General features: G+C 32.6%; 1 protein-coding gene across 1 annotated transcript in view; it reads right to left on the reverse strand.

The window, feature by feature from the left end:
* Positions 1–15,242, reverse strand: part of ZFYVE16 (zinc finger FYVE-type containing 16) — a 38,425-nt gene continuing 23,183 nt past the window's right edge. Inside the window, exons 12-17 of the mRNA XM_044662982.1 lie at positions 14,967–15,114; positions 12,257–12,337; positions 11,241–11,403; positions 3,110–3,215; positions 1,458–1,625; positions 1–209 (exon numbers count right to left, since the gene is read on the reverse strand). Coding sequence (XP_044518917.1) covers positions 51–209; positions 1,458–1,625; positions 3,110–3,215; positions 11,241–11,403; positions 12,257–12,337; positions 14,967–15,114 — 825 coding nt within the window. The 3' untranslated portion in view covers positions 1–50. The remainder of the gene's footprint in view (positions 210–1,457; positions 1,626–3,109; positions 3,216–11,240; positions 11,404–12,256; positions 12,338–14,966; positions 15,115–15,242) is intronic.

Consider the following 15,242-nt stretch of genomic DNA (forward strand, 5'->3'; position numbering starts at 1 on the left):
CTTAATTCTAACAAATCAGTTTATAATGCATAGTAGCACAGCTATTTTTGCTAAAATAGATTTTCTATAAGGAAAAACATTAATTCTATCTCCAATGGTAAAACAGAGTTGGAGGTGCCACCGTGGATCACTGGAATTAGAGCACTATCAAGATCATTTAAGTAATGTTGAGGAAGAAGCTGACCTCCAGATCCTGCCTGAAATTCAACCTGAAAAATATATAAATTACAAGTGAGTCATGGGTAAAAGAACAATCATTCCTGATTAGCTTAAGAGGTCATGAAAAGTAATGATAAAGCATTCCTAAATAACATTATTGAATTTAAATGTACTGATGTCTTAGCAGTAGATAATTTATTCCATAATGTGTACCTATCTCCTATTTTTATATTTAAGTATTTTAAAGTTTATTGAACCACTAGAGACTCAAACAAAAACCTCTTATCTTCCATGTTAAAATTAGTATTGTGTTGCTCATTTCCAGTTGTTCAGTTCCAAGGTAGAAGTGCAACAAGGACTAGGAAATAGGGGTTAAGCCACTTATATAGGGTCACACAGGTAGGAAGTATATGAGACCACATTTGAACCCAGGACTTCCTGTGTCTAGGCCTGGCTCTCAATCCACTGAGCCACCTAGTTGCACCCCCACTAGAGACTTTTAAAAAAGAAAAGGACTAGATGGTTCTTTTGCCCCACTTCTCAAGATTAAATAAATTGTGCTTATCTAATAATTGCTCTAATAAACCAGTGGAATGATGCACCCCAAAGACTAAAAGGAAGAAAATTTTGAATATGTAACAAAAAGACTTTAAAATCTCTCTTAAATAAAAGTCTTAAAATTATAAAAAAAAATTATTTAAATGTTTTAAATAATAGTTGTTCACTTTCAATTGAGGTTCTTTAAGAATAACCATCATGATGGTGAAAATATAAATTCAAGCATTCCCCATATATTTTTATTGGTGAAAAGGTAACTTATAATAATTGAAGCTCTCTCCTAGTCTTTTAAAGCCATATACTATATTACTTTAATAGGTATAGTTTTTTTTAACATTTTTCCATTGGTTGATTGTGACCTACTCTTCAGGTAGGGTTTGGATAAATATTCTGTTTCCTCAATTTGATCATAGTTTATTGTTTTTCTTTCTTTTGTATTTTCTCATAATTTAATAGATAGGCCTCATGAAAGGAGGGAACTAAATCAAATCAGAAGAGCCACAGAAAATAGCCATTACTAATATAGTGAATATCACACACATGATATCTATATGCCAAGTACTGGGAATTGGAAGGACAAAGTCATACAAAATAAATGTAAGAGATTTTAACCTCAAATAGAAAATTAATGTAAATAAAATAGAAAAAGAAAAATTATTTGCTGAACTGACTTCAAGTAAACTTTAAGATACTGCCACAATACATTTGTTTTTAAAAAGAAAAAATGAATTCAACATTACCATATCAGTATCAACAGAAACTCGAAGTCCTATCTTATTCATCCCATTACTTTTTAGATTTTTCAGGTGTGAACAAAGTGCAGCACTGCCAGCTATTGCTATCTCTTTAGCAAACTGGTAACGACTTCCTGACATTGTAAAGTCCTGGTCCTTTAGAAAATAGAATACCTGAAATACAGTAATTAGAAAATAAATCATAAAATATTTGTATTTCTGATTACATGCCCAATATCAACAACCTTGAAAGTGACTAAAGCAACTCAAGACATTTCCCTAACCAGTTTCATTACCAAGTTAATGGGGGTTTTTAACCTTACCTTCTATCTTAGAATCAATACTAAGTATGGATCCTAAGACCAAAGAGCAGTATTGGCTAGGCATTTGGGATTAAATGATTTGGCCAGAGTCACACAGCTAGGAAGTGTCTGAGTAAACATTTGAACCCTGGCAGGACCTCTGGTCACCCTGAACCACACCTTCATTACCAAGTTTAACATTAACATCTTTACATTAACCTTACTAAACCAAAAATTAAAACCAGTTGTGACCTAATAATGGAATGGCTTAATTACACTGTCCCAAAGCTTTAAGAAATCATAATTCACTTTGCTATAAAAATGATGCTAATCTTTTGTTATTTACAGTAGCAAAGAAGTAATTAACAATAGAGATCCATTCACTGAAGAACACCTAAACAAATTATGATACACGAACATAAGAAATGGTAATGGTAATATGAGGATATGAGGAAATATATGAAATAAGCCAAATCAGGAAAACAATGTGCACAATGACTTCAAAAAATGTAATTGGAAATGACAACTACAATGAATATTGCTGCAAAATTATGACTAACCTTGTATCCAAAGAAGAGATATGAAAACACCATCCCCCTCCTTCTTTGCAGAGGTGGGGGATTATGGGTGTGGAACACTGCAAATATTCTCAGATTTGGGTGGCTAATTTTGCTGAACTGTTTTTTCTTTCTCTCACTTTTTAAAAATAAGATATGGTTCTTTGGGAGGTAAGAAGGAAGGGAGACATAATGGAAAACGTAGGTGAAGTAAAAAGAAAAGATAATTTTTTAAAAATTATGTTAACATGACCAAAGTTCCTCTAAGAACTTCTAAAAATGTAGGAATAATACAGAAACTCAATATGATCTATATTCAGACAATACACTCAAAATTTCAATTATCAGAGATTCTGATCTTATTTACTCATATCAGGGAAAACAGATCAGAGTAGGAATGGGTCAGCACACTCCATTAATAATGATTTTAAAAATCCCAAGTATGAGTTGTACTAAATAAGAGACAGTGTTAGGAAAATATGCTGGACCTCAAAAAAAATGACCATTTACATCTTTGGAAAATGGAATTAATATCATTTACTATATTTATAATTTTCAACATGATACTTGAGATAACAATAATTCAACTAACACCTCTAAAATTATCAAAATTTACAAAATGGAAAATTTTCCTTAAATGATAATCCTCAGTCCTTTAGGTATACACAGTATAAGGAAGTCTGGTATAATACCAGATTGGGGAGATTAAAAGCAGCAGCAAAATCTTAAAATGTAAAGAAAAGATATATATGCATGTATTGAATAATCAAAAAGAGATGGAAAAGAACAGTCTCATTACCTCTGTACATTTTACAAGTTTTTCATCAGTTTCAAAATCTGCTTCCTGTTGTATTTTCTCACTTGGAATTCCTTCCAATGATTTTCCATCTATTTCACTAATAACACTACAAAATGAAATAAAGTAATGTTATTTCAAAATTTTCCTTGCTTAAAGAACTTTATTAAATTCATAAAAGAACTAGAATACAAGCTATTAATTTTTAAGCAGGAAATGGATATCTCCAAAGAAAAGTGAATGCCAAAATATAGTGTCATATCTGTATAAATTCTTCAATCAGGAGACTAATCTTTTAAACTACCAATACTTAAATCAAGACTAAGCCAAATTTCCTTACATTAACCTCAAAATAGACAAAGTTTAAAAATTAACAAAATAAAAGAAACAACCAAAATTTTATAGAAAGATAATGACAAAGGAAATAAGAAAAAAAAGCCCTAATACCATGAACAAATACTATGAGATAAAAGAAAGAGGAAAGAATTCTACAGAAAAAAAAGGAACAATACTACAATAACTATACCTTTAGAAAAGAAATTGGACATATCACCTCCAGAGAAGTTTTTAAATTTCAATAAAAGATATGTGGAATATCTGGAATCCATAAGAGCAGAAATAAAATTGCTAAAAGAAGAATGTGATAAGAACATAAGAACTGGCAATTCAGAAATGATGACAGAAAATGTCACTGCAGCTGTATACTACTAATAATAGCAACATTTACATAGCACTTTAAGGTTTGTAAATATTATCTCATTTGATCTTGACAACAATCCTGGGCTATTATTACCCCTTATTTTGCAGATGAGGAAACTGAGGCTCAGAGAAGCCTTCCTAGGGTCACATAACCAGTTAAGTGGCTATGGCTGGATTTGAACTTGCCTAACTCTAGGTCCAATGTATGCCGAGAATTGGAATGTTTCAAGCAGCATGAAAAAATACAGTAACGAAGAAAAAAACAGCAAAAAAACAAAAAAAGACAAAATTAGAAGATGATTTCAGATCTCTACAAGACAAAGCAGCAAAATCAGATGAAGGAGCTCATCAAAACAACTGAAATGTTAGTTGAAGGCAATTTAAAAATCTTTCCTCTTCCCCAAAGAATATTTTTTAAAATGTGAACAATTTCCAGAAAACGATGGAACAAAATTATCCAGAAATACTGGAAAAGGGCACAGTATGAACAAATAAAATTCAGGCAGAAAGGAACTCTAAATTCAAAGAGAAAGAAAATGACCAAGCAACAGTCAGTGTCAAAAAGAACCTTGCAAGTGATCAGGAGAAAACAATACACAAAAGCTGTTGATTATGACCACTTTTCCAGAAAGCAGATGATAAGAAAGGAAAGACTGATTTTCTTAGCCTGACTTAAAAACTTGGGAAACAGCAAATAGTAAGGGTATAAGTCAAGGGAAGCCACAAAGACCTTAATAGGAAAGAACACTAAGTTTAGAGCCAGAAGTCCCGAGTTCAGATTCTAACTCTGCAACTTAGAAACCCTCATGACCTAATCTAATCTATCTAGATAATAGTTTCCGCAAACATAAAATGAGGGGGTTGAATAGGGTAACATAGGGAAGCCTTTGTTGGCTCTAAATCTATGAAACAAATCTATTTTTTAGAAACACCATTAAAATAGTGTAACACCACTCAACACGATTACCAAACAAAAAGAGAATGGAACAATAATATCCCAGCAATCGAGGAAAACTAGCCTACATTTTCAAATTGCCATCATAAACATTCTCCATCATATATCAGTGTTGATTTTTTTGAGTGAGGTAAGAAAATATAATATGTTCATTGTGAGAAATAATGAACTTTTATTGGACATTTGACAGGCAAATTTATAAAGCAGCCAAAACTGTAAAAGGATATATAGATTTTAAATTCAAGTATAGTCAGTTCTGCTATAGTGCTTATTTTGGAAACCCAAACTGTTTCCAATGTAACTGTTATACTTGACAAGTTGAACATAACTGGAACTACCATTTTGCTTATGCTCAATTTTTTCTGAATGAATAACAGTAAGAATACAAAAAACTATCACTTTTAAATAATTCACAATCTTTGGGTTTTCTAATGACCAGTTCAACAAGCAAACTTTTAAGGTCTTTTTTGAGATAAAGTGCTATATTTATTCTGTAGCTCCTTTTTTTTTTTTTTTTTTTAAACCCTTACCTTCTGTCTTGGAATCAATACTTTGTATTGGTTCCAAGGCAGAAGAGTGGTAAGAGCTAGGCCAGTGGTTCCCAAACTTTTTTGGCCTACAGCCCCCTTTCCAGAAAAAATATTACTTAGCCCCCTGGAAATTAATTTTTTAATGCACCTTGTAAGAAGGGGAATTTAGATATTTATTTATGCATACTTAAAGTGTGGTCGCCCCCCCCAGCTGAAATCTCAGGGCACTGCAGCCAAGATTAAAAGTGGCTGCTTTTCTAATGTATTTTAAAGGCTAAAGGAAAGAAAAAGTTTGATCTCACCAGTCTGGCAGCTGTACGTAAATTGCAGATCCAAAATGAGCTGTAAAAAGGCTGACTTAGGGATAGTCACAAAAGTAGAGGAAAAATCAAGAAAATTTAGGAAGACTGAGGGTATCTGAGACTGAACGTGGTCAGCCAACTGTAAGAAGGGTAATTTAGATATTTATATATACTTAAGGTGTGGTCTCCAGGAATCAATCAGATCAGCTTGATTCCATAATTAAAATAGACCCAAGTCAGGATGGCTTTTATGGTAGTTTATTTACAATTAGGAAGGTAGAAGGTAGGGAAATAGAGAGAGAGAAACTCTGGCCTGACCAGAGGTCCAGCCTGGATGAGGATTTAGAGGTTAATTAAACAAGGCTACTAGCCGCAAGGCCTTTGACAATTAGAGAGGCAAAGAAGCTTCCTTGGGGGTAGAGCCCCCAGAAACGCCAAGGGAGGCGAAAGGAAGTCAGCCTAACTTGCCCACGTGACAATTCAGAGGGAAGCTGCCCTGAGGTCTCACCAGAGATCCTTCTACACCAAGTTCAAAGCGCCAACTGCCTCAACAGGAAGTTAGCATCATATTTGAAAGATAGCAGCTTTCATCACTTCCTGGATCCACCTCTAATTCAAGTGGACAAATGGATTGATTTGTTACTTATTGTCATGTGTCTCCCCTCCCCACTAAGGGAGGTGGGGTTGACATTATCTCTGGTGGCTAGAGTTTAACTATGAATGGGGGTGAGCTAATTCCATTTACACAACCAGTGGCCATCACTGTTCCCCTGGATCGCTGCAGCACCCAACAGGGGGCAGTGGTGCCCGCTTTGGGAATCACTGGGCTAGACAATGGGGGTCAAGTGACTTGTCCTGGATCACACAGCTGGGAAGTATCTGAGGCCATATTTGAACCTAGGACCTCCCATCTCTAGGCCTGGCTCTCAATCCACTGAGCCACCCAGCTGCCCCCTATTATCTGTCTCTTAATACAGTAGGAGGTAAGAGTAAAGTTTTTTTAAAAGAGCTTATCAATAAATGTACAATATTGTACTAAGGCGTTTTCATAGGTATAAGATTGAGGACTGTGATTATGACTAGTTGATTATAAAGTAAGATAAGCTTTATCCGGGAGTAGAGTTGGAACTATGGCTGTTCAGATGTAGGGACTAAGACTATAAACAAAACAGAATGATGCCTTGTATATATAAATTTTTAAAAAACTATCATTAACAATAAAATCTAATGGAAAGCCAAACAAACAATTATAGCATTCAGTATTAATGAGTTGAATATATTCATTTAAAAAGAATAGAATAAAAAATAGATTTAGAAAACAAGAAAACAAAACCCAACAACTTGCTTTTAAAACACAGTATATATATATATATATTAAATTTATTGTTTTAACTGAGACCATATGATTCTAGCAACTAAGTCTGCTTTCTGAGAAACATTAATAGAGCACAGCAGAGTCCCCACCAATAGGGTGACCACAATTTTTTCACGACATCCTATAAAATAAAGAAAAACATCAGATAGGCCTAAGTCCTGTATATTCTTTCCACTTACATGGTGGTGGTGGAAAAATGTTAAGAAGAGTAGAGAGTACAAAAATCATGATTTTGAAGAAAGTCTATAAGCTTTAATTTCACATGGGTATTATAAATAATATCCTCATCCAGCAAAGGAGTGGGCATAGCACTAAAGGTACTAAATCATATCAATCTCAGTATTTTCACTGTTAAAGAAATTTTAAAAAGCATAAATAACTTTTAGCTAAATAGGTAACAGTTTTTCCTTGGAGAAGCAAATAAGAGTTGACAGAGTTGGTTTAATTGTGCACTCAAAGATAATAAGAAACATTACTTCATGAGACATTGTTATTAATATCATAATACTCAAGTGTTTGTCATTTTTTTGTAATTTCTAATTGCATCTTATGCAAAAGAAGTTGTTTGTTTCAAAAACTGAAGTACAGAAATATTAATCCCTTGATTATACTTAACAAATTAAATAAATTTACACTGATAGTGGCTTCAATACAAAGATGGGAACAGATAAGGACAATGAAAAATTTGTTGGAAAATATGATTTTGAGGAATAGGGAATGAGCTTCCCATTAAAGTATTATGATTACTTTCTTCAAGAAGAGAAGTACTGATAATGGATAATATCACAAAAAATTAAGTTGTAGTTAAAAAGATAGAAAATGACTTATTACTGATGTAGTAATCATCTCTAAAACTGCTTTCTGTGTGGTCAAATCACTGACTTATTAGAGAAAAAAAGAAATTAGTGCACGTTTCAAAATAAAAGAAGATATGATATGCAATTTTTAAAGTTGTATTCTCTAATTATTTAAATAAATTATTGATGGCAAAAAATGAGATTTAGCTAGAGTAAGGGTCATAGACTCAAACTACTATAATTTCATACAATAGTTTAACAGATGCCATAATCAGGAGCCTAAAAGAGCCCAAAAGTGTCTTAATTAACAAAGAATTGACTTATTTGGCACACAGAGATTTAGTAGACAAATGGAAAACCAGCTTAGAAAATAAACCAAATTGAAAAAAAAATCTGATGGAAATATTGCATTAGAATATGAGAATTATTTCTTCATAAAAGAGAAAAACAATAGAAGGATAAAACTAGCTCAAAAAAAGTTTGGTGAAAAACTCAATTGCCACCAAGCAAATTTAGCCTGAGGATATGTGAGGATGAAAACAGAAGGAAAGCAACAATAGAAAAGATCTACAAAGTTTTTCCTATCAAACATCTCGTTCAACATCAAGGACAGTGGAGCCACCACACTTGGACTCTAATATCCTGGGTACACTTACCATGGACATAGAAATGAAATTAAAGGAATAAAAATGAAGAAAGCAACTGTATCAGAGCAAGTACATATACAAAGAAATGAGCCAAATATGTGGGGCCCCAGAGGGAGCAATTTATAGGGTATATGAAGGAGAAGATAACAAAGGTGTAGGAAAAAATCTCAGATGTAATGAATGATTTTTTTTTAAAAGGCAACCAAGACAACATCAACTAGTATGACTATTTGTGGCTGCCTTCCCATCTAGAAACACAGTGAAAGATATATTAGGTGACAGAAGGTAAAGGTTTAAAAAAAAGATATATTTGGTGGAAGACCAGCCAAGTTTCACCAATAAAATTGCACAATTAGTTACATCTTTACCAAGTCACAACTAAAAAACATAGAGAATACAAAAATCTCATTGTGAAAAAAACACTTGATTCATTGGAGCAAAAATGCCATCTTAAAGCCTTTTGATCTCTTATGCATACATCAAATTTATTCAAGACTTTTATGACAGATATGAGAGCCTTATTCATTGACCTTCTGATTATTAACATCTGATAAGCCAGAGTTCTGTCATGAAGAGAAAAAATCCTGGACAGACAGAAATTAATAAATTGGGGTCAGAATTAAGTTGGGGTCAGAATTAAACAGAAAGAGAATGGACTGGATTGCCTTTGGGAAATTACAAACATCATTTAATGATACCAAACTTCTCCCAGAAACAAAAGCCTATTATTTTAATTCTAATATTGTACAATTATTGTATGAGTGCAAAAAATAAAATACATTTTCTACAAGCATTTTTAAAGTATCACTTGGAGATTGAGAAAGAGCTTTGTCACAGGTGTGAGCAGGGTTCTGCACAAAACCACTAAAGAACTACAAAAAAAGAAATGAAATAAAGAATCTCATCACATGATTGAAAAAAAATTAATTGGTCTGATAGTGATGGATAGCTAATGGACGGTCAGCAGGTTTTGATATCCTTGCAGCATCAAGAGAAAATGAAGAAGATTCTTGCCCCTTTGGGTTGACACTCCATGACAAACTCATGGAAGTAAATGGACAATAGATAAAGCATGGATGAAAATTATAAACTGCTTCATTGGTGAGACTCTCCATATGGATAAGATCACAATAATCATTTAAATTTACTTCAGGAGGATCAAAGAAACAGAACTGCAGTCATGGGGTAAAGATTTCATTAAAAGGACAAGCAAGAAAATTACATTGTGGTTAAAGGCATAAATAAATAAGCAATATCAATTTTAGTGTAGAATATCATAGAGGGGAAAAAAAACCCTACATAGCAAGACATTAATTTTAGGCAACCTTAACATTCCTTAATCAGAGATAAATCCAAAAGATAAAGAAGTAAATTAAGATACTTAAACAAAATGGGGAAAGTTGGATTTAAGAGACCCATGGAGATTCTGACATTAAATACACTTTTTTTTTCAGGTTCCCATGGGACCTACTTTAAAACAAAACATGTATTTAGGCACAAAGAACTTATTAACAAATGTGGAAGAGCAGAAATCTTTAAAACACACTGTCAAGACCACAACCCACAACTCTTAATTAATGAAGAAATTTGAGGAAAAGATGCAGCTCTAAATACAAACTTAAAAACATCTGGAGAAGTACTTTTTTAAATTACCAGAAATTACACTATAATGACATAGATGAAAAAAGAATTGGATTTGGAATCAGAGGGCCTAAGCTCAAACCCTAACCACTACTTTCCCCACATAAACCTGCCTTGGGTAGGCTAGTTTACATATATGGACTTTTAGCTTCTTCATCTATAGAATGAGAGTATTTCACTAGATGGCTTTAAAGGCCACTTACAATTATATATTTATGACTCGTGTCTGAAACTGAAAACTACGTTGTTAACATTAACAATTCAATTATAAAATTAATACTTTTAAAAATTAGGGGGGAAAATTCACAAGTACAAACAAAAGATCATGCATATCAAAGCAAGTGATGAAAATAGTACAAAAAAGGTGACATGAAATCTCAAATCTTATTATAAAACAGTAATTATTAAAATGTATATGTACATATATACCTGAGATTTTAAAAAGAAATTTTAAATAAGAATGTAACAGTTTGTTTTTACATGTAATTGGAAAATACAAAAAAGAAAAAAAATTGACTTGTACTATATATACATCATCCTCAATTATTGACCACAAGTTCTAAACAGCCAAAGGATCTCTGTATAAAAAATTTCAAGATTAAAAACTCATTAAGAAAATGTAAGGTTGCTGCTTTCAACTGTAGAGGGGGTGAATTTCTCATCAGCTATAATATAGAATGCCATAAAATTAAACTAATTTGGTTCCATAGAACTAAAAGCTTTTGCATGAATAATAAAAATAGCTCAACAAGAAGAGATGGAATTAAAAATGACTGATATAAAAACAAAAAAATTAATGACAAAACTATGATTAAGAACCTAAATCTCCTAACATCAAATCTAATGCTTCTTCCACTATCCTACACACTGCTTCCTACAATTATACACTGCCTTCTTAATAAAGACATGCATCAGAATATATAATTTTACTCTTAGTCCTGACATTAAGTCTGAACCTCTTTTTTGTCATTTTCCACATTACCAGATTCACCTTGGACCAATTTAATTATTAGCAGTCTAGTGAAGGAAATATGCCTGGGACTAAATGGCAAACAAATTTTAAAAACAAGCTGCATATAAACATTAATTTAAATTCTTAATTATATTACTCAAATAGAAAATTTTGGACAAAAGCTAAATGTTTCCTCTTTTAATTTCAGCTATTATTATACTGAAAAAAATTCTTACCCTTTGTTTCCTTTTTCTTCAGTATCTACCCAGCAGATATCCACATATTCTCTTAAGTCTACTGCATCTACTTTCCCACATGTAATTTTAAAGTCTTTTTGGTCTTTTAGTGCTAGCCGTAAACCTTCCATTGTCTCAGGAGTTATTTGTACCATCAAACCATCTAGAAATAAAAGAATTTAAGATAAAGATTTCTTTAACAAAGCAATGAAATTCATTACTGTAAAACACTATTTTCTATTGATCAAAATACTTTTTTGCATACAATAATCATTTCATGATTGAAAAACATGCCCACAGGTCATATAATTCTAATTCATTACCCTACAAAGAAACCATGAAGAATATTTTATAAATCAATTTCAGTGAGGATCCTGCCACATCAGTGTATAAAAATGTTCTTATTTGAAAAAAAATACTCTAATTTATAGTTTATTTTTGGTTTAATAACAAAAATAAACATTCTTTTTTCAGCTAATTGCATTATAGTAAAATATATTTATTTGTTAAAAGCTTCCTAAAACAGAATAAATATACCAAAATGCTTGAAATAATAGGGTACAATTTTTAGAATACTGAACTTAATCTCAAAGCTAATATTATCTTTTCTCTAATACTGTAAAATCACTTCACTACAAATATCATCTCAGGATAAAGCACTTCAACTACAATCAAAAGGAATCTGTAGCATTTTCCCCATCAATAAATATTCTTTTCCTGATTATCTTTGTACTTGGAGGGCTAGCAGCAAATCATATTTTCTTTCCCTATGGAATCAATTCAATTTTCCTACTCTGATAAAATTCCTATTTTAATAAAAACCATCGTTTGGTAAACAGACAAAAAAGCAGTCCTCCATTTTCCTGTTCAGAAGGAGAAATTTTCTGAAGTCACCGCATAGTGTTAAGCTGACACAGCTGAATTATTTCATGCTAGATACCTTTTGAACATTTACTCAAAAGCTCTAGAATTTTGGGGGTCAATTTTTACATCAAAACAATTAAAGAGGTTCATACCTTCAACTATACTGGATTTAGCAAGAAATCCTGAAGATGTTTTCAGAGCTCCATTGAATACCACAAAACTTGCACCAGTCACTAATAAGAGAAAAACAAAGTCAGTAAATTTATAGATTTGTTTTTAATTCTTTTTATGGTACATTAATTCAAATTTATTAAGTTATTACCAAAAAGTAATATCTACAAGTCATTTTTTCTTTCTTAAGTTATATAACCAGTATGATGATTTGTTTTTGCTAACTTATGCATATCTGCAATGAGAAAGGGCTTGTATTCAGGATAGAGGATGCTCAGTTACTGCATAGGTGGCCGATAGCATAACAAAAAGAGAACACAACATTTTTTGTAACACAAAGAAAAAAGTGCAAAAAGGGATACAAAAATTTCATATGTTATTAAATTACATGTACAAAAATATACACATATGTTCTAGGTAGTAAAAAGAGAACTAGCCTTAAAGTCAGAAAGACCTTGGTTCAAGTCCTGTCTGACACATTCTGCATTTATGTCATAAAATCATTTAACCTCTAAATGCTGTAAGTAATTTTCTTATGACTAAAAACTACAGAGAAGAGTGCTAACTTGCACTGGTAGAGGGAGTTTCCACACCTAGGAGTTCCCTATACTAACTCAATCATAGAACCAATCCCTGCCTTTTAGTGTAAACGCACTGGACTTGAAGTCAAGAAGACCTAGGTTTAAATCCTGCTATGTGACCTAGGCAAATCACTAACTTTCTCTCGGCCTGAGTTTCCTTAGATGTAAGATGGGAATAATAATAGCACATACCTCACAAGGGTGTTATTTGGATCAAATGAGATGATATTAATGTAAAGTGTTCTACAAACCCTCAAGTACTAAATAAATGTTTGTTCTTACTATTATGCATAGTTTCAAACCTGTCTTTGAAGAAGTTTCAGCCTAATAAAGGGGTCTGACATATACAGATAACTACAATGGAAAATAATACATCAATTCATCACAGAAATACAAAGCAGTAATGAAGAATTCATAGAATGTCTTGGAGCTATTTAAATTGGGCTTTAAAGTATAAGAATCCAAGTAGAGAGAGCAAAATAAGGCTATTCTAAGCAAAAAGGAACAATGTGACCCAAGGCCAAAATGGAATAAAGTATAAGGTATTTTTAGAGGGCAAGAATAAACCAATTTGGCCAGATCCAACTTATCAGTCACATTAATAAGAAAGTCAGTCAATAAGCATTTAATAAGCACTGAGGGATACAAAGAGCTCACAACCCAATTCAAGAGACAACATGAAAAAATTTATATACAAATGGCCTAGAGGCGGGATAAATAGGAAATAACTAACAGAAAGAAAGCACTAGAGTTCAGATGGGTTGAGGAAGGCTTCCTGTAGATAGTGGGATCTTAACTGGAACTTAAAGGAAGCCAGGGAAGTTAAAAGGCAGAATTAAAGAGGGAGAGCATTCCAGACATGGGAGATAACCAGAGAAATTGCCGAAAAGCCAAGAGATGGAATGTCTTATTGGTGTTAAGAGTCACAAGGACAGTGTCATGGAGCAAAGCGTATGTGTTGAGAATAAGGTGTAAGAAAAGATTAGAAAGGTAGGAGGGGAACAGGTTATGAAGAGTTTTGAATGGCCAATGAAATCTGAGTGGGGGGGGAGGGGAGTGACCTAAATTTTAGGAAACTCTCTCTTTAATGGCTGAATGAAGAACAGACTACAGTGGGGAGAGACTTGTGGTGACTCACTAGCAAGCTATTGGCAATTATCTAACCTTCTGGTGATGAAAGCCTGTACCAGGACAGTAGCAGTGGAGAGAAGAAGGGGGCACATAAGAGAAATGTTATAAAGGTGAAATCAACAGGCCTTGTCAATTAATAGTTAAATAATATAACAATTATAATTGTTAAATAATTAATTTAATTTAAAAATCAGGTGCAAACCTGCACATAAATGGGTTAAAACATTTTTACTGAATGTGATTTCTAAATTAGGCTCTTTGGAATTTTAGTAATTGTCTTTAAAAACAAAATGCAAGTGTACCTCCTGGCATCAAACTTGTTTAAAAGATTTTTTTTAATTATGTGTGATTTTATGTAGTTAACTTCAAGGATCTACTGTTTTACTAGTCCTTCTTCCACTGCTTCGGAATGTATTCCATTTGTGACTTGTTTGACACAGCCATGAATGAATATGGCCACCAAGTCTATGTCTAACCCAGGAATAACCCTCTCCAAACTGAGTTAGACTAGTCTTCTGATAAGACAAATCTTCCAACTTGACTAGCCCTGTCAGAAAAGGTGCTCTGCTTTGAAAATCCAGAGTCACCTCCATATCATCACAAAGCATCAGAGCCATACCACTTTTTGTCCCCAGAAAGGAACCACACAAGACTATCACCTCAACTTCTAGGCAGAAATCTTAGACCAGATATGTTTCTATTCTATTATATTTATTATGCATTCACAGCTTCACAAAGTAGTACTTATCAATGTCTTCGAGACATTATTAGAAGAGTAGTAACGAATTAGGTGGAGGGTATTTTTTTGAAGAAAAGTGATCTAGTTAATATTTATCATTTAAAAGCCAAAGATTTTATTTAGACTCTTACATTACAATGCTTCTGTTTCTGGTGACAAAAAATGTTTATGTTAGCATTTAAAATAATAATTAAACAAAAATTAAGTTTTAGAACTAAAATGTTATAATCTACTTCTTACCTTTTCTGGGATGACCAGTTGCACTGTTAGCTTGTGTTTGATAAATTCCATCATTCTGAACACAGACTAAGTGAGAATCAGCTTCAATACTAAAACTAGCTCCAATACTTATCACATGCTCATTAGAAGAATTTATGACTTTCATTACCTGTTAATATAAACAGTATTTTACATTAATTAGTTATAATTATTCAAGAAATCTAATTCCTGGCCAGCTTCATCACTAGCAAACTTTAGTCTAAATAATTCCCCTTAATGTGACAGAAAAATATGTTC

The sequence above is a fragment of the Gracilinanus agilis genome, chromosome 1, assembly GCF_016433145.1.
Source record: "Gracilinanus agilis isolate LMUSP501 chromosome 1, AgileGrace, whole genome shotgun sequence".
Lineage (NCBI taxonomy): Eukaryota > Metazoa > Chordata > Mammalia > Didelphimorphia > Didelphidae > Gracilinanus > Gracilinanus agilis.